The 18,932-nt window shown below is 43.3% G+C and overlaps 1 protein-coding gene across 2 annotated transcripts in view; it reads right to left on the bottom strand.

The window, feature by feature from the left end:
* Positions 1 to 18,932, bottom strand: part of LOC148645105 (BTB/POZ domain-containing protein KCTD5-like) — a 48,634-nt gene that overhangs the window by 21,674 nt on the left and 8,028 nt on the right. For both annotated transcript variants that reach the window (XM_088612181.1, XM_088612183.1), the window contains exon 2: positions 38 to 146. In XM_088612181.1, the coding sequence (XP_088468307.1) occupies positions 38 to 146 (109 nt within the window). The remainder of the gene's footprint in view (positions 1 to 37; positions 147 to 18,932) is intronic.

The following is an 18,932-nucleotide window of genomic DNA, read 5'->3' as shown; positions in this document are numbered from 1 at the left end:
CCCAAACTGTACCTCCCTCTTTTCCTCCAAAACCTACCTTCCTCTGCCAGGTCTTTGTTGAGGACCAGTTTGCCATGCCTCAGGTAGTTCAGCACAGGGCCAAAGTAGGTGGGGTCTCGGTCAATTAAATAGGCACCAGTTTCATCCTGAGGACAGAAGGGAACAATGAGAGAGAAAAGGTCACCCTCAGACAACTGTTCTGCTGTGAAAACGATATGGCCCTCCAGGAGGGTACAATCCTAATAGCAGGGTGTGTCAGACTTGTTATTCTATCTCAGGTTCTTTCCTGAAGCACGCAGACAATTTCAGTTTTCCCAGCACACAATAGAACAGAGGAGTGGCACCACTGTACCCGTCATTTAGGGCCATTATATTCGATTTTAAAGCTACAATTAAATATCTGCCAGGCTGTACAAAAATAGCCCGAATGCCTGAAGGAGCACATTTTACCTGGCTGTCATAACTGTAAGAGCTGCGTGAGTGGGGAGAAAAAAAACACCTCACAGAAAAAAAACTCCTCTGTAAACTCTGATACACATCCCCTTCAAGACCAACTTAATTCAAAATGCACTACTGCTCAGAATCCCTTACATTCTTCATCATAGAGATAAAATATTTAACTTAGCTAAAATCTAATACAAATGTATTTTAACTGCATTACAATGCTGTTTCAGCTTTAAAAAAAGAAGATACTAAATCGTTTCTTTTGTGGTAGACCATAATTCTTTGCTAGTTTTTGTTACGTCACCCACCCCGATAGCAAGTCATCTTGGATAGAGGCATGAGCAGAGCCTTGTGCCAGAAAAATGCTAGATGTTTTATTGCACTTAAAGGGCATCTGCAATGCTATTTTCTTATTTGGAGGCTAGAAAGAATCAGCACTGACAAGTGCGTTTCAAACCGCAATATCAGTAAAATGTACACAACTTGTAAAACATCACAGGTATGCGCAGCGCCATGTTCTGGGATTCAGAACAAGGCAACAAAACCTCCAGTGACGTGTGCAACTATGCGACATTGTAAACAAGCAGGCATGTGAATACATGTCTTTTAATCCAATACTGCTCTCGACTTTGAGATGGTTTTGCCAACAAATACTACTTACTTGTTAACTTTCCACGCAGATCACATAATAATAATAATTGCTTACACTTATATAGCACTTTACAGGTAATGGGGACTCCCCTCCACCACCACCAATGTGTAGCCCCATCTGGATGATGCAACGGCACCCATAGTGCGCCAGTACACCACACATCAGCTATTAGTGGGGAGGAGAGCAGAGTAATGAAGCCAATTCATAGATGGGGATTATTAGAAGGCCATGACTGATAAGGGGCAATGGGAAATTTGGCCAGGATGCTGGGGTTACACCCCTTCTCTTTTCGAGAAACGCCCTGGGATTTTTAATGACCACAGAGAGTCAGGACCTCGGTTTTACATCTCATCCGAAGGACGGCGCCTGTTTACAGTATAGTGTCCCCATCACTATTCTGGGGCATTAGGACCCACATGGACCACAGGGTGAGCGCCCCCTGCTGGCCCCACTAATACCTCTTCCAGCAGCAACCTTAGTTTTTCCCAGGAGGTCTCCCATCCAGGTACTGACCAGGCTCACACCTGCTGAGCTTCAGTGGGCTGCCAGGTGTGAGGTGCAGGGTAGTGCAGTATTTATACTCTCGTACACCCCATTACACAATTTATTACAGAGACAAGTGAGCAGGAAGGGCCGCATCCATGGCAATTTGTTGGAACTTGAATGCGAATTGCGTCAACACGGTGACTTACAGTACTTTCACAAAGTTCACAACTTTGTTTTGAATTTGAAATTTGTCATTTTTTTTTCTACATCAATGACTGTATTTTGTTACCGAGATTTAATAACTGGTCTGAAAAATTGGGACTGCAGTTCCCCCTTTAAAGGCTGGTGATTTGAACATATGAACAACCACTTGAGCCGTGCTTTGTCTGGAACAGAGGACAATGGAGAAGCAAGCAAAGAATCCATAGTGATGTGACGTATGATGATATAAACTCCAGCCCAAAAACTGTCAAAGTGTACAATTCAGAGAACAATTTATCGCTTCTCATGATACTGACTGTAGAATCGTGTGCTAATGTAATAATTATTTTTTAAAATAATTAATTATGAATAATAAAAATCAATGTCAACGCATGCAGTAGAGCTCTGGCAGAATCACAAACTAGTGATCCATTTATAACTGGAAAGCAGCTAGATGTTCTTCAGACGATCACGCTCCTTATCGTACCCGTATGTGGTATCAAACAAATAAGATGCACATGATTTAATGAGCACAGGTTGAAAGTAGCCCAAAGATCCCCATCAACCACAGTGAACAGCTGACATCTTCATCACAGATGGCTGCACAGCTCTTACAACAGAGGAAGGTGTGGACAAGCGGCTCCATGACCCCAGACTGCAGCAGCGCCCAATCGGCTGGGCAGCCCCAGTCCTGGGCATCAATGGGAAGGTGGTTACACTTGGCAGGGTGGTGCTCTTTAAAGCCGGATGTCTGCTCTGAGCTGAAGGAGGAGTTGGAAAGAATGGTTTTGAAAAACTGCAAGGCATGTGTAAAAGATGAATAAAAGATGCTTCAAACTGGAAAAAAAAATGGTTTTGTTCCCCCTTTGCAGTTTTGGTAGAACAAAAATATTAGACCAAACATCTTTAAAATATTAGGAATCCCTGCCGGACAAACATGTTGGGTCCTCAAGGTGTATTTCACCAGCTTTTGGAATTGTGCTAAGCTCAAGCCCTTCCTAGCTCCCAGCAGGATCTCCTTCAGTTGGGGCAGTAATGTGGGTAAGCATGTGGGATTGAAATCCAAGGATTGGTGAGGCCATGGAAGCCATTGAACATGCGAGTCCTCGCTCACAATCAACATTACCTGTCCCAGAGGGATCCCATATTCGTTAGACTGAGGGGATCCTAATTCCTATGTGTGTATATACAATACCAGTCAAAAGTTTAAGTACACCTGCTTAATATCAGGGTTTCATGATTATCTGCGCTTTAAACTGTATAAACATGTCTATAAACACTTAATATTTAATAGTTCAGGTGGGTATGCGTCAGCATGCGTCGGCTACAAAGGAACAAGTAATAGGTTTATTCCATGCTGAAAATGTTGTGTTTTCTTTCTCCTTTTTTCAGCATGGAATAAACCTATTACTTGTTCCTTAATATTTAATTATATGATGTGTACTTATAATCTTAGTGAACTGCATTGAAATTGTACATTTTTCATTTTCAATAAAACAAACAACCAAAGCAACTAGATTTCAAGTAGGTTAGTTAGTTAAAAGTCAGAAATGTGTATAACATGGTGTTAGAACACTAAACGAAGTTTAAAATGGTCTTTGTTAGATGTTCTCACAGTTAACTAGCATGTTGCCTCATTTACCTTTTGTCAAAAATTATTGGTAAACATGTGAGTGTCCACAATTACTAAATATAGGGAGCATGGGCAAAAGCTTGTAATTTCTGAATGAACATGGCAAAATGTGCTCAGTTAAGAAAGGAAAAAAGACAGTCTATAATTACTTTAAGAAATGAAGGTCAATCCTTCAAGACTATCAAATGATATGAAGAAACTGGCACTAATGAGGACCAAAAAAGTTCAGGCAGGTGACCTCAGAATCAGAGAATATGTTAATTAAAATCACAAGTCTGCGAAACGGTGACTAACTGCCCCTAAAATACAAGCTGAGCTCAATGCAACTAGAAGTACAGATGTTTCAACATCAACTGTTCAGAGGAGGTAGCGACAAGCTCAAGTGAATACTTGTGCCCTGTGTATGGGGACATGATAATTCCGGATGAGTCCCCTTCCATCAGGATAGAAATGCATCACCATAAGATGATCATGATCACTCAGAATGGCTTTGAATTTATTGGCATTAACGTTGCCCTCTAAGTGGTTGAATGGACCTAAACCATGCCAGGAAGATGCACCCAATGCCACAGCAGAGCTGCTAGAACCCTTCACTGTGGGACTCAAGCAGTCAAGCCTGTAGGCCTCTTTTGGCGTGTGTCACACATATACTCATCCGCTTGTTGAAAAAAAGGTGAAGGATGACACATCTGACCATAAAACTTTTTCCAATGCTCAGTAGACCACTACCTGTGTTCTTTACATCACTTGTAAATCTGCATTTTTGGTGTAATAAGAAGTTTATGTACTGCAAGCTGACCATCGTATCCCTCTCTGTGAAGTTCTCAATAGACTGAACTTGATGAAACTGCTGCTTACGCCACTGACCTTTGCAGTCAACCGACTGCTCGTCTGCTTGCCTTCCATCACGAACAATGCATGGTTTAGGAGCATGCAATTTCATCCACAGCTTCCGCAGTTGACGATGTCTTTCCCTCAGACTTCCAAGTCAGCATTTATCTCATGAAACAATATTTGTCACTGAAGCTCCTGCCAAACGTGCCCCAGCAAATCACCCTCTCTCAAGAAGTCATCAAGATGTCCTCTTCTAGCCATGGTAGCCAGAATAATGGGCAACTGGGTCTGCCAAGCATTTTATACATTACCCTCAGCATGATGGGATCTTAATTTCTTAATTACCTCAGGACCACACCAGTGTGGAAGCACCTGCTTTCAATATACTTTGTGTAACTCATTTACTCAAGCGTTTCCTTTACTCCTCAATTGCTTAAATTCTAAACAATGAGGAAAAAGCTCCAAAGCAAATCACTCGAGGTTTACGTCTTTATGCTTCCTCTTCGGCCATGTATCTCCTACACTGGCAAGAAATGCAGCACTCCTCTAACTGAAGCCAACTCACATGGGCCACATGGGGCGAACAGCACACATGGCAAATGGCTTTGATAAGCACATGTTGTGTTCCGAGTCCTCAATCTCACTCCGTGCCCAGGCGCATGCTGCTAGCAGTGATCCAAGCCAATTGACATGTAATGATCCAAATTGGAAGGGGGAAAAAAAAAAAATCAAAAGAAAAATGAATGACAATTCAAACCTGGAAATATGCCAAACTGCTCTACAGCATTCAAAAGATGCAGACGCAGACTGACTTCCCATCAGATGAACTGGATTTTAATGCGAGATGCAGTATATACCCTTTTTCATCTAGCAAAAGAGTTAACCCAGCTGTGGTAAACCCAATCTAGTTTACGAGCTGTCAAAAGGTTTTTAAAAAAGCACTACGGAAGGAGCCCCAAATCTCCCTTTCTTTCTTTGTTTTGAGTGTTGTTTCAGAGTTCAGATTCAAAACTGCTACAACACCAGCCCAGACCGTACGTCGAGGCATGGCGACAGCTCTCCACGCACAATGAAGTGGTAGTTTCTGACTAACCGAAAACAGCGTGGGTGGCTGAAAGCACAAGCCAGCGAGGTGAATGGAAGGTTTTTCGGCAGAGCAAAGGCAGCTGTGTGATCCGTCACCGAGTACACCGATATAGCTGGGTTCAAGGCTGGGTGTTCTCATTGACGTTGCAGAAGCCCTTACAAAACCCTACTAGCAAGTCAAATCAGTTAGAGTGGAAAAGCTATTTCCATCGTGAAAGGCAGCTGTTGTTCTATTGCACATCAGCAACCTGTGCATTTGCATACATTCCAAATGGCAACATTGCACCCAAGTAGGAAGTGGACTCAGGGAAGATGGCATGCCAGCAATTCTATCTCAGAAGTACATACAGCTTTATTTTCTTACCAACTTGCGTCTTTCCTCGTTTCTTGTCTGTGACCCAAGCTATAGGCGACCCTAGTCTTGCTTCTGTAGGGTGTGCTACTTGCAGGACTGAGTAGCTATCCCAGGACAAAACGGCTCACTTAAACCCCCCACCAACCTTGCTACCGGGACAAAATGTATCGGCACTACAACATGCTTGTCTCCCACATACCAACTGATCTCGGCACTCGGAAGACACGCCGCTTCAGGGCACAGCTTTTCACAGGCTCTCTGAATCGAATGCACGCCGTCACGGCTCAACGGCGCAGACAAAAACAGAAGCCCTCGGAAAACACTGCATCGGAAGCAAATGAGAAGATGGAAAGGGATGGAAAATCGCGGCTCGTTAGAGGCAGCCACATTCCCTGGGCCTGAGAAAGGGGCTGTGCCCTCATCTTGCGGTGGATTCTATAACTCATCACCTCCTTCACCGTTTGATTAAAACGGTCAGGGCCGCACTTTCAGAGATACAAGGATCATTTTCTACCTTTGTTTCTTTCTTCCGCGTATAAAAAAGGGTTGGAAATGAGAGAAAGATCATTAGTCTGTTTTGATAATTTCATAAAACTACATCAAAACTCCTCATCTTTAAGCTCTAAATCTAGTCCTACTCCTCTCAATCTGCAGGGAGGCACCGGTATAAACAGAAGCCGTGAAAAGGACAATTGTATACCCCTCAGATGTGAAATAATAAAACACACCTGCCAGTCTAAATTATGTATTGCAAAATGGTACTTCATCTATAAGGAAATGTGGGTATGCCAATTTACCAGAGAACAAAATCCACATGGGTTACAAAGCATAAAGCCCTATTTCCTTTGTAACTGAGGGAGCAAAACCAGATTTCTATCTTTAAAGTGAAAAAATATTCCCCAACCACTTTAAATGGCAGGCCAACCATTGCTTTCTGGGGTGAGACATTGTGCTACACACTGGCAGCTCAGTTAAGTCATTCCACAAAGTTCGGCCTTAGCTACGCAAGGAGGAAGGGATTTTTTTTTTTGTTCAAAATTGAAACACCCACCACTCAGCCACCAAACGCCACAGTGATCTGGAGTTAATGGGCCCCACTTTCTTCCAACATAAAAATTTAATCAATCCAACAGAGTATGCAGCAGAAACAAATGCAATTATACACTGTGACACAAGGCCTATCACAGGCCTCCATTTCCTGCCTTCACTGCTCTGTAAAGTGCTTTTCAGCTTAAAAACAGGTGAGTGAGAAGACATGGGAAAGGCCATATGAATAAAATATATCGCACACAAATAAAACTGTGTGTGACCCAAAGGATTCATCTTTGATAAACAAATGTTGAAAAATGTTTTTGCAAAATAACAAGGTTTAATTTTAATGAATAGGGACAACGGAGAAATTCTAGAAAAGACCAGAGATTCAGTTGACTCTGTGCACTTCGAAACACTTTGGATGCACGTATGAATCCTTTCAAATATAAACACAAAAAAGCCTAACTTGGCTTCTCACCAACAGTAGCCCGCAGAATGCTTTTAATTCTGCCCCTAGAGAAGAAGGGGAAAAAATCCTACATTGCTAATTAAGCAGAGCACAGCTTTCCACTTTATTATTGCCAATTTATTTCGAACTCCTAATATCAGAAAACATGTTTCGCACACTAGCCCCCATTCAGTGTAGCAGGTGGATACGGCCCGGGTCACCCAAGTGGCCTGATGTGGCCAATACACAGAGGAGACAGTGGATTTAATTAAAAACAAGCAGGTCTCCCCGGAATACAGCAGAAGGGTGAGGATCAACAGAGAGAAAGAAAAAAATACTAGGAACAACTGAATATGCTGAAAACACTAACAGCCATGTGAGTTGCATCACTTGTATAACAGACTAGTAAAACATGCACAATACAGCTCCATGGGCAGGCCTGTCCAGTTGCTTTAATTTCATGCCACTGCAAGAATAAGCCTTGCAGGCTTTATAATGACCATCCAACCTCCAATCTCCAATCTTCCCAGCCGCGTCAGGGAGAAGGGGTTGCTCTCATCTTTCTCCTCCTAGCAACACCCATTTTTCCCCCCCAAACACGCATCCTTGATTAGTCTGTCCTTAATTGAATGGAGGATCTCATTCAGGCTTTCAAGAGAACTTCAGGATAAGATCCTTGGAATATTTAACTACTAACTAGCAAAACGGGCTAGATGGCCTCCTCTAGTTGGTAACCTTTCTTGTGTTCTTATGTTGATAGGGAGCCCAGCAGGCTAGTAAAACTACACACACAGAGGTTCAACGCAAGAGACCTGAGTACTACAGCAGGCGAGACCGTTCATTTTATATTCTAGTGGCCTTGAGGTGGAGGATCTGGACCTCTGTTTAGGGAAAACTCTCCTATCTCCTACCTTGTTTACAGAAACACATCTGCACATCTATGGTTTCTGTAGCAAATGTATCTGATTTTTCATTTGGAGTATCAGTAATATAGTAGCGATGACTAATAATGAATCTCCTCATTCCACAAAGCTGCCAGCATATTGGATCTGTGTCGGTATTTGTGTATCCCTGGTTATCTACTTGACGATGACCATAGATCAAATAAGTGCTACCAAGTATTTCAGCTCAGAATTACTTACTCGCTTAGCAAAGAAATTTGGAAGACAGGAATGATTTTTTCAGCATGCCCTTCAAGAAACGATCACTGGACAACCCCTTAAGGCATTAAAACAGAGTCAGATGACTGTGGTTTTTTTACCAGACAGGAATCACTCTTCTCCAACAGGGCACAACAAGCACGTGGGCTAGACGAGGTTAGTTTCGGAGGGCTGACAGCACAAGACCAGGGGTGTAAAATGGCTTGTTTAGTGAAGCAAACATACACATAGCTCTTGCGGCAGCCGAAGCTAAACTAGCTGTCCATGGGTCGCCCCCTAACAGCAGGGAGAAAGAGGCTTCACAACCAGCGCTCTCGGGATGTCGGGAGACATTTCTAAAGCAGACAACCTTCCAAATCGCATACCTCATATTTCCTCCAGCTGCCCTGGCAGCAACAACTGCCATCCTAAGAAAAAAAAGGCCAACCACAAAACTCGGCATCCAGCGAGAATTTGGAACAGGCTGCCAGCAGGTGGGTTCAAAATAATGGAGGGGCATCAAAGAAAGAGAGACACGAAGGCAATACTGCCGAGCCTCCTCACTGCAGTGGATGTCTGGAGCTCACTGTTTATTGACAGTTTGCTTCGCTCATATAATCATGACAGAAAAGCATCAGCAAACTGCACCAAACCTAGAAAATACAGCTCAGAAATAGATGGAGCACGGGTCTGAGTTCGCCTCGGTTCCGACACACCGCAGCCCAGTTCTTCCCAATCACAGTGGAAGCCTTGGAAACGCACAAACGGAAGCAAGTTGGAGCCTTCTGCCCTTTTCAGAAATTATACTTTTCAATGGGATTCCGCCCCTCTTGTTAGGCGTCGCGCTTTTTCAGTCGTGCGAATGAACCAGGGGAAGCCAGTTCAGCAAGGATTGATCTTCAGATTCTCTGAGACAAAAAGAAATCTAAATAAATCTGTCACCTGAAGCTAAAGAATCAGACTGCAGGGTGTATACGTTTGGGGGGGATCTTTCCTTTCTCAAGGGGACAACTGAAGACTTAACAAGTGCCAATAACAAACACATTCTCCTACAGCACAGACACTAAAGACATGAGGCTTGGCGCCGATAAGACGGTAGCTCAGTTGCCAGTAATTGCACACAGCGTTCCAGCAAAATGAAATCAAACAGGATTGCTGGGGTGTCTCTGTGGGACCATGGAGTCGAACAGAAACACCTCACAGCTTGAAAGGGTTTTGCTTTTACATGGAAAGAAAGCTCACTGGATGACTCAAGATAAAAAAAAAAGCACTTGGTCCAGAGCTGTTTCTCTGTAAAACCTGTACTAGGCATCTGAAAGAGAAAACGTTGCTCACACTAATCTGCAAACTTACAACAAAACCTACAGACAACAATTTGAAATCCAGAACCTGTCCTTGAACTACAGCTTTGTAAAGCAGTGTGAATGACGAACAGCCAAGTGAGCAAGACAAGCCGATTGGCCTCATCTTGTTGGCTCCAGCGACTGAAGAACCAACAGCAGACGAGAGGAGAGGGTATTCCCGAATACTGGACAGCAGGGGAAGTGCTTCGAGTGCTGCAAGGCTCTGGCCAGACCCAGACTCATTGTTCAGCGAGGCCTGCAAGAGAACTCATTATGGAGAAGCAGGCCTCGGTCAGCTGCTGAGAGAATCCCCCCCACGCACATGGGGGATTCTTTTAAACAGCTAATTACCACACACACACACACGGGGTGGGGGGGGAGTGAGGGTTCATATTTCACCTGAGATCATTATCCGGAAATACCACAGGGGACCATAGTGAGTCACCTCTTACCGTACTCGCAACACCTGGCCTGCCTGCTTTCTGTCACGGGCAAGAGTGGGCGTACTGCGTGGGGCGCACAGGGCTTTTCTCCGTTCCCCCGGTCTCAGTCACCATTGCAGGATGACTTCCAAAAACCTGCTATTGTTCCCGCGGAGGAGCTGCTCTGCTCGTCCTCGACCGCATCTCGTTCCCACGGCAGCGACAGACATTACAGGCTTCACGACAGCTCCGACCCTCCGTAGAAAAACGCTTGAGAATTAAAAAACCAACCCAAGTTGCTTAGCAGATGTCAGGTTTGAGGATTTCATTAAAAAGAGACGATGCTCTTGCTTTATGGAATGTGTCTGCGCATATTACTCGAATTGAGGTGAATAGGTGAAACGTAAAACCACTTCCAACAGTTGCAAGGAAACCTCCTCAGCTTATTTGAGGTATATAAGGCATCAACACACTTTATTGCATGTTCAGGCTTACTTGCTCATTTCAGTTCTCCATCACTCTTTTCTCTTCGTGGTGTAAATCTGAAAACAAACTCTCCTCGCTCAGTCAGTTGTAGGTTCACCTACTAATCACAGTCCAAATAATTTCCCCCCCATTTTGCCCATGTCTACAACTTTTCTGCAGCCCCTTCTCAGCACTTCACAAACATGTCGTGCCAAGGCTTTCAGACCAAGACAGAATTACGTTTCAACCCCAATGTCTGGATTGTGAATACTGTTACTCCCAAATCTTTTAGGAGGCAGCGGTAGTCAACCACAGTGGCTTGAACCAAGGGAGTAGGGGAAGACGGGACCTTCTGAACGACACAATTGTCGGAGGTGTTCAGGCTACAAGTTTCACAGCAGCCGGGCAGCAGAGTCACTGGTGATTGGAGGGAGAGATGCTGCTGGACACAGAGGGAGCTGTTGTAAGGTAAGCCGAGGACACCCCTGGATGCCCAGTAACAGTGGCGTTCGACTAGTCTTGGGGAACAATGGTCAGTGGAGGCTAATAACAGTCCAACGGCACCCAACCTGTGCCTTCACAGATAAAGCCACTTCAGACCCTTAAGCTAAACAAATTTTAAGGAATGCTGTGTGACTATAAAAATGCACACAAACACCGAAGCTGTGAATTTTCATGCACACAACTTGTCCTAGGAGTCAGGTCTTAAATGTCAAGCGTTTTTAACCAGCCAAATACCTTCATTACTTTGAGCTACAGTACCAGTGAGTCACTCCAGTTGCCTTTAATCTCTCACCCTAACCTTTCACTGTGACCCAGGTATCAGCACAAGGGTGTCTTTTAAAGGTCAAGGTTTTCTTCTACCTTAAATGGTTGAATCCTTCAAGTCTACCCTGTTTGACTAGTGAAAGCCTAATCTTTCATGGTTTAACAAAATGTCATAGCACCATTCATTCTATACAAAAGCATAAGCCAATATATATATACAGTACATGGAGTAAACACTTGCACAGTGAATCTGTATTATTCGCTCTGACCCAAATTGAATTGCACATCCTGCTTTGAAAAGCATATTTAACCAGCCACTCCAAAACAAGGGTCTTTGGGTCAGTGTATTAATTATTAACCGAGTCTTTAAAAGAGGAATATACAGGAGGTATGGCTGAAATTCTACTGGGTAATTCTAAATTATAGATCTCTAACTAGCATACCAATTGATTTTTTATATCAGAGTTTTATTCAACCCTTCATTGTTTGTTAAGACCTCTAAAGAATTAATGTCTGAGATTTTCAGGAAAGAGGTGTACCTCTTACTGTTGGAATCCCCTGAAAGCACTCCAATCCTTAAACCAGCTGGTCAGTCAGAAATCACCACTCCTGCCTCTTGCTGGATGATGAGGGGAATGAAACACTTATATGCCAAAGAGCAAACTCTGCATTATATTGATTTCTATAGCAGGTTTACTCGGCCTATAGCGCATCGACTCCACTCCAGTATTTTAAAACTCCTAGCGCCTCCACTGATAAGTCTGACTCCACTGCTAACTTTCAATTAAAATACTGAAGATGCGTCAGGAATGCACTTTTCAATTAGCCACCAATTAAGAAATTAACATCACAGGTGGAATGAAGCCCAGGACAACTGGTGGCAGACCGAGAACCAGACCTGGTCACACACTCCTGAGGTCGATGCAGACAGCAAGGGCACACTGTGTGCTAATTTAATACAGCCTCGGAGCCACCACCTCCCTCACCCCGGCGGTCGGAGCACAGCAGAATCACCAGCAGCCGTCCGCGAACAGAGTGGAGCCGGTATGAATAATGCAGAACCCCGAGAACGGTATCCATGGCTGAAACAATGCTATTGATTCTCTGTGCTGGGAAACCCAATATGGACTTTCAGAAGAGGCAGGCAAGACGTGCTGAAGGCCGGTTTAACCCAGCACCAAACAGAGGGAGAAAATCAAATCTTCAGACTTCCTACAGTCCCTGAACTATTAACCGTGTGCTCAGGTCAGAAGAAAATAAGGGGATTTCCATGCTGGATTTATAACGTCACAGATACTCCCCCCCGATTTGAAACCCCCAATATTTTTTCTGTTCATTAATCCTTAATAAGAAATTGTAAACTCTTCATCAGCTTTGCACGACCACTGCAGACCTGGACCAGAACAACCCGGGCAATGCCTCTCATTTGTAACCTTTTGTGCGTTCTTAGTTGGGCTCTAATCGGAGCCTTCAGCATTTTCCCAATTCATTATATTCCTTCTCAATTTGGAAACGTCAATAGTTCCTTTCCAAGACTCGGCTCTCTGACTCCCCCACCCACTTGGGAATAGAATGAGGCACATAGATGTGCTCCTCCAAAACTCCCACTCGTACAGACATTTGTCACCTAATAATAACAGTACCTTTGTAAGTGCTTTTCAAAAAAACTCAAGGGTGCCGAGATAGTACATGAGTAAACAAAACAGAACTCAAATAACATTTGACCAACATGAACATGACCAAATGAAACCAAGAGTGTGTGGACCCTAGTCTATAGCAAATCAGGCTTGAATCACATCACAGATTAAAAGCTGGACTGTACTCATGCAATAAAGTAAAAAATAAAGACGATAAATTAGATCAAATATGATAAACTGCAGCCGAACAATTCAATACCTTAAGTTCTTCTGCTTATTTTTAAATTCCACCATGTTTCACTGAGACCAGTGCAATTACAGAAGACAGGAGTTAAATTGCAGAAGATTAGCTTTATTCAGCAAATGAGCCTTAGAATTCAGGATTTGTTGAAGCCTACTTATTGCCTTAGTAGAGACTAAAATTAGTGAGACGTTACAGTAATTTAATCCTGCTGAAATACAAGACATGTATCAATATTTCAGCATCATAGAGCCGGAGCAAGGACTTTATTCTGGCAGTATTACACAGAAAGAAAAAAATGTACCCTCACAACATCTCCAACGTGGGCATTGAATGACACCACGGGGTGAAAACTAACAGGAAGTTTTCCAGGTTGAGTCATGGGTTAAATTTCAGCACCGTCAACAACAATGAAATCCTCACCTTCCAGTACCAGTCCAGGTTGCCCAATCCCAGTCCTGCCTGCTGTAGCGCCACTGTCCGGAGAATCCCACCCACAGATAAGAGGCAGGTGGCGTCTGGAGTGCAGGTCTCAAGGTTCAGCACCTTCGTTTTCCCTCCTTGAGCCACTTGGCTCCGTCTAAACACACCAGAACCTGTACAATCCAACAGCTTTCCACTCTATGGCAAGGGTATGTAGCTGCTGGACCTTCTTGCCTATACCATGCCAGCACTTTCAACTTAACAGAGTAAAACTCCTTTCACAACTGACGTAATCGATTATTACGGATCACGTCAGTAAAAAGGCACGGAAGAGCACGCCAGCGAACGGGGGGGAATGCCGAGAATGCCAGAGCCTGACCCACGTGAGGCCTGTCTGCATGACCTTCAAAAGTACCGCCCCATAATGGAGAAATATGACAACTGTGCCACTCTCACAAGCCCCCCCACAACAGCAGAACTGCAGAACAGCCCAGCCACTTCCTCTCTGAGGTAAAGCCTGCTACAGCTGACAGTATAAAGCCATCTCCAGGAACGCTCCTCAACTTTCCAGTGTCAGTGCAATCTGCGGACCTATCAGTAACGTGCCACAGACCGCATTTCCAGCCAGTTCAGAAGCCGGATCTTGTTGCTTCTAGACACGAGCAGATTCCCAACAAATGCAACAGAAGGAACTGGTATATTCATTATGGCCCCCTGCCCCCCGTCCCTTTCCCCAGAGAATGCCGTCCTCCTTTTCTCCCTGCTCCGACGTGAAAAAGAACGACAACATTGTCACCGATGCCGATGCGTCACTTTTGAATTCATCAACATGAAAACAAAAACTCCAAACGAGGCCCAGCAGACAATCACGGGGGGACTGGGTATCTTCACGCTGGCTCACACACGTGCAGCAAAAAGGAGTTTGGGGATTTTTCTTTCAGCGATGAAGCAGACAGAAAAACCACAAGGTGGAGGGATGAAGGGGTACAGACACGCGCGCAGAAACATGCACATACCGGTTATGTTAAAAGCATGCCGATTCAAATGTGAAAAGCAGCGGGGGTAATTAGATGCACACAGTATTCAAAAAACCTAGCTCTGAGACGAGTCGAACTCATATGCAAGTTTGCATTGGGAGGTGGGGAGGGGAAGGCATGAGCCTTTTTATGAAGAATCGGCACAAAGCTCTTTATCTGGATTTTTAACCCCTCTCGCACACTGGGGGAGACACTCTTATCAAAGCAGAGAGGAAGAGCAATGATTCAGAGACCAGGAAAACTATACATACTGTAGAATATAATTTAGATTCTCTAAAAGACAACTGGCTCCATGCGCTAATCTATCCTACAATTCCTGACAATGCCTGGCCCATTTTTGAGAGCAAGAGGTGCCTGTGTATGGTGTCTTCACACCTACAGCAGGTGCCTGTGATCTTCATATGGGTCCGCTTGTAACCTCTGATTAAAGCACATGCACGTCCTACATAGATACATGCAGTTATTACATGTGTATTTTGTAGACATTTACTAAATTTTGTGAGGCCCACAAACATTAAACCAAATCCCAACTCTATTCAACAACTTAACTGACAGGAATGCAACTTACAGTAAATGCATTTTCACATGATGAGTGACGTTTGTACAGAACATTTCAAGAAATGTTTAAGCCTCGTTCAAACCATCGTATTTCTTACCTCACTCCACACTCTCTCCTTTTTTAAAACTAATCAGGTCTTAACTTCCCCTCCAGAATATTCAACAAGGTGTTACCACTTCTGTAAGCCAGCCCTGAACACATTCAAAGTGTTTATAGAATAAGGGTGTAATGAGCTTTTTTAAAATACCACCTTATCTTCACAATATCATCAATGATTTGAAGTACTGTTTACTGCAGAAACTTACTAGCATCACAGAGAAAAAATATTTTTACATTTATACGAGATAGTATTGCGTTTAAACGAGAAACTTTTTACGTTTGTATGAGTATTACGTTAAAATGCGATAGTTTATTTGTGAACGATATTGTCTACTATGTTAATATCTTGCATTTTATGTGCAATATTATCGTCCCATGCATTGTAGCATCGACTAAAACAGAACAATATCATCAACTACTCTTTTTTGGGGGAAAAAAGTAAGCACGTTTACTGTCTTTTGTATACATGAAGTAGGACATCCTGTGATTGAGCATTCCTGGGTTAAATAATCTTGTGTAAATGCACTACTATCTTGTTTAAATACAAAAAAAATATTTTTTTCCTCTGGGACGCCAGTAAGCTTCTGTAGCCACAGGAGAGAAAATTTAAACATTTTCCGATTTTAAGCAGAAGAGACAAAAGAGAATTGGAGGAAACGAAAAGCACAGATAGACTTCCAGTCCGAACTTGCCCATTTTTCAACTTCTGCCCCTGCTGATTTGCAGTATGAGCTCAGATCACTCCCTTGGAGAGAAAGGCTCAGTCAGCATGGAAGACAGACAATTTACTGGGCTTAAGAGCTCATCTGCAGAGCTAACAGGGGAGATTAATTACAGGTCAGCAGACTACAACAGGCATGCCTCTCTCCTCACCAGAAACTGGAGCGTAACGATTAGGAACGATTAAGACAACATAACGAACATATTTCACATCATCCCCGGCAGCCATTTCCTTACCCTACAGAACAGGCACTGATCAGTTTTTGAGGTAGTTACAGTACTGTACATCAAAAAGAACTTCCCTTAACTGAACCAAAAACAAAAAAGAGAAAATTTGCTACTGCATCCCACACTCACAGCAAGCATTCACTTTTCCAGGTAGAATTAAAGAAGGAACTACAGGGTGAAATGTTTCAAAAGGTGTGACCGTATATGTCAAATTAAGTCATTGCCAGTTAACTTGAGTTCACACTCCTCTTGTGAAAGTCAAAGTGAACCCAAGAAAACCTGGGACAGCCCACTAAAAAAAAGACTTAGAATAATGAAACTTTTGGCTGTGTCTGATGTCATACACCTTTGCACTCAGACCTGGATCTCCGTTGTTTTTCCACAGATATGACACAAACGTCTTAACCAGAACCATCCACTCCAGGTCCCGCGGGGCCAGATGTGTCTGTAGGATCTCTTGGTCTCTGCAGAGGAACGAAACTCTGCAGCCACACAGAGCCCTCCAGAACCAGCATTAGACCAACCTCATCTAAACAAACAGCATTAACGACACTCGTGAGGGCAGACCCATCCCGAAAATATCATTCTAAGCGAGTCAGCTCCTCAAAGCAACCCACAGTGCAGCTATCCCCCTCAGCTGTATTAACATTTTAAGAGAGCTACTCTGAAAAAAGGACAGCCCCAAACGTTAATGGTTTCAGCACTGTAAAGAAGTCATTGTGGTTTATTTTACAGTCTAAAAGGCAGAATGAGTTACACATGCACAAGATGTCTGGCAGGAAAAGAAAAAGGATTTGAGTACAATGATGTGGGAAGACTTACAACTGAATAGGGAATGACCATGCATGGAGGTCAGATCTAAACTCACAAGAGGGTGTTATTGTGTTCACAGAATAAAGCACTTTTAGGTTTACTTGGTGACCCTGGGTGCATTAAAATACTGTAAATATTAAATGTTGTAACTTTTAAACAATGGGGTATTTTCTCTTAACTGGGACATCAACTTCAATGTGTTTCACAGTTCTGCACAACATGAAACTCAAACGGACACTTTAGAGCAAAGCTAACAGGAAAACTGAAGGTGTTTTTCATGCGCAACTGGTTCATAAGATTTTCTGCTTAACAACAAAGGGGGCATTTATTTCAATTTTTCTGTCACAGCAAAGCCCACTGAGGGAGGACTGATCATAAGCGAGTCCACTTTCAGGTTTCAGGCTGTTTTGATGTTGTCAGCATAACCTAGAACTGCCAGTAGAAAGTCACCATGACCTCGCACATCCCCAAGCAGATGTGGTACAGGAATTCTCCATTATCAATAACAGGAAACCTAAACAATGTCTAGCCCTGCCTGTAGAACAATGGGGGATGATGCTAGCATCTAAACATAAAGCAGCCACAGAAACAAACATCAGTCTCTGCTTTCTGAACCAGCGTACTTCAGACTGAAGAAAAAAAACACAGCATTGTACACTCTCAAGTCTCCATGACAACACTCATCTTAAGAATGCAGAAACCCTGACTGGAACTTCAATAATTTACAAATTGTTTCTGTCCTTCCCTTCTTTTGTCCCCACTGGAAATTACGGCATGTGTTACTATACTGTGCAAAGAAATTTGAAACAGATTGATTTATTAGCAGAAAAAGAACCTGACTGTAAGAATGAGCCCATCAGGGGGAAAGCAGCTGCAGGCAGGTGTACTGAAATCGAGATCACACAGGTGAACGGGAGCGAGCAAGGTGAGAGTTTGATCCGAGTGGAAGGGAGTGAGGCTAGGGTTCGACTTGCTGATTAAGGACCTACTTAAACCTCTCTTAACAACAGTAAGATGAGGATCTTTCTGAAAAAGGGACTATGGACTAATGATTACAACTCATCTAGAGTCTCTTAGAACATTTTGGGTCAACTATGCTGAAAAATGCCTTGCATATTTTGAAATCAAAACATATAGTCCAAGCTATAGTCAATAGTCATCATAATTTATTCAAGAAAAGAAAAATATTTCAGATATGTTTCTCTTTTCATCAGTTTAAGAACAACAATGCACCCATTGTTCCTACACAGGGAGTCGTGGATGGATTTAAGGCCTGTGATTTAGAAAGAAACTAATGCCCATTCTTCCAAACTGGGCGAAATGGAATCTGAACAGCTGTTAACAGCTGTTTTGTCAAGCTGAACATATTGGTTCAGGAGATCATATTGGCAGGCAAGCCTGAATGAACTTCTATTGTATAAAGATATGCTGGAAAAGCCTGGCTCACTTTCTCTGAAGCACTCTCTTGCCAAGAACATAGCATTCTCTTCACCAAGAGATCAAACTCATTTGCTAGCAATTCTGGAGGTTCATGGATGTATTTTAGGTTAGAGGTCCCAGTCCTTACAAGTGACTTAGCTTGAGTAAAAGACACTCCCTCTTTTCCCTGATGGGATACTAACAGTCTGTCTCTGTTTAGGCCTAGATCAAGGCTGGTCCCCACCTATAGTGTATAGCTGGGGTCTGGGAATACTGGGAATGTCTGAAAGCGAAGGCAAGTGGAACAAGGGAACGAGAGCTAATTTCTACATCAAGCTGTCCCCTGACTTTAATATTAGAGCTGTTACTTGTCTCTGTCAGGAATGCCCTACTTTTAAGAACAGCACAACTCTCCAGCAAAGCAGCAAAGCACTGCACTGCAAAATGG

This window comes from Lepisosteus platostomus, chromosome 19, assembly GCF_059453375.1.
Source record: "Lepisosteus platostomus isolate fLepPlt1 chromosome 19, fLepPlt1.hap1, whole genome shotgun sequence".
NCBI classification, from domain to species: Eukaryota; Metazoa; Chordata; class Actinopteri; order Semionotiformes; family Lepisosteidae; genus Lepisosteus; species Lepisosteus platostomus.
Note: the sequence above shows the minus strand (reverse complement) of the source record. Positions and strands in the feature narration are given on the sequence as shown.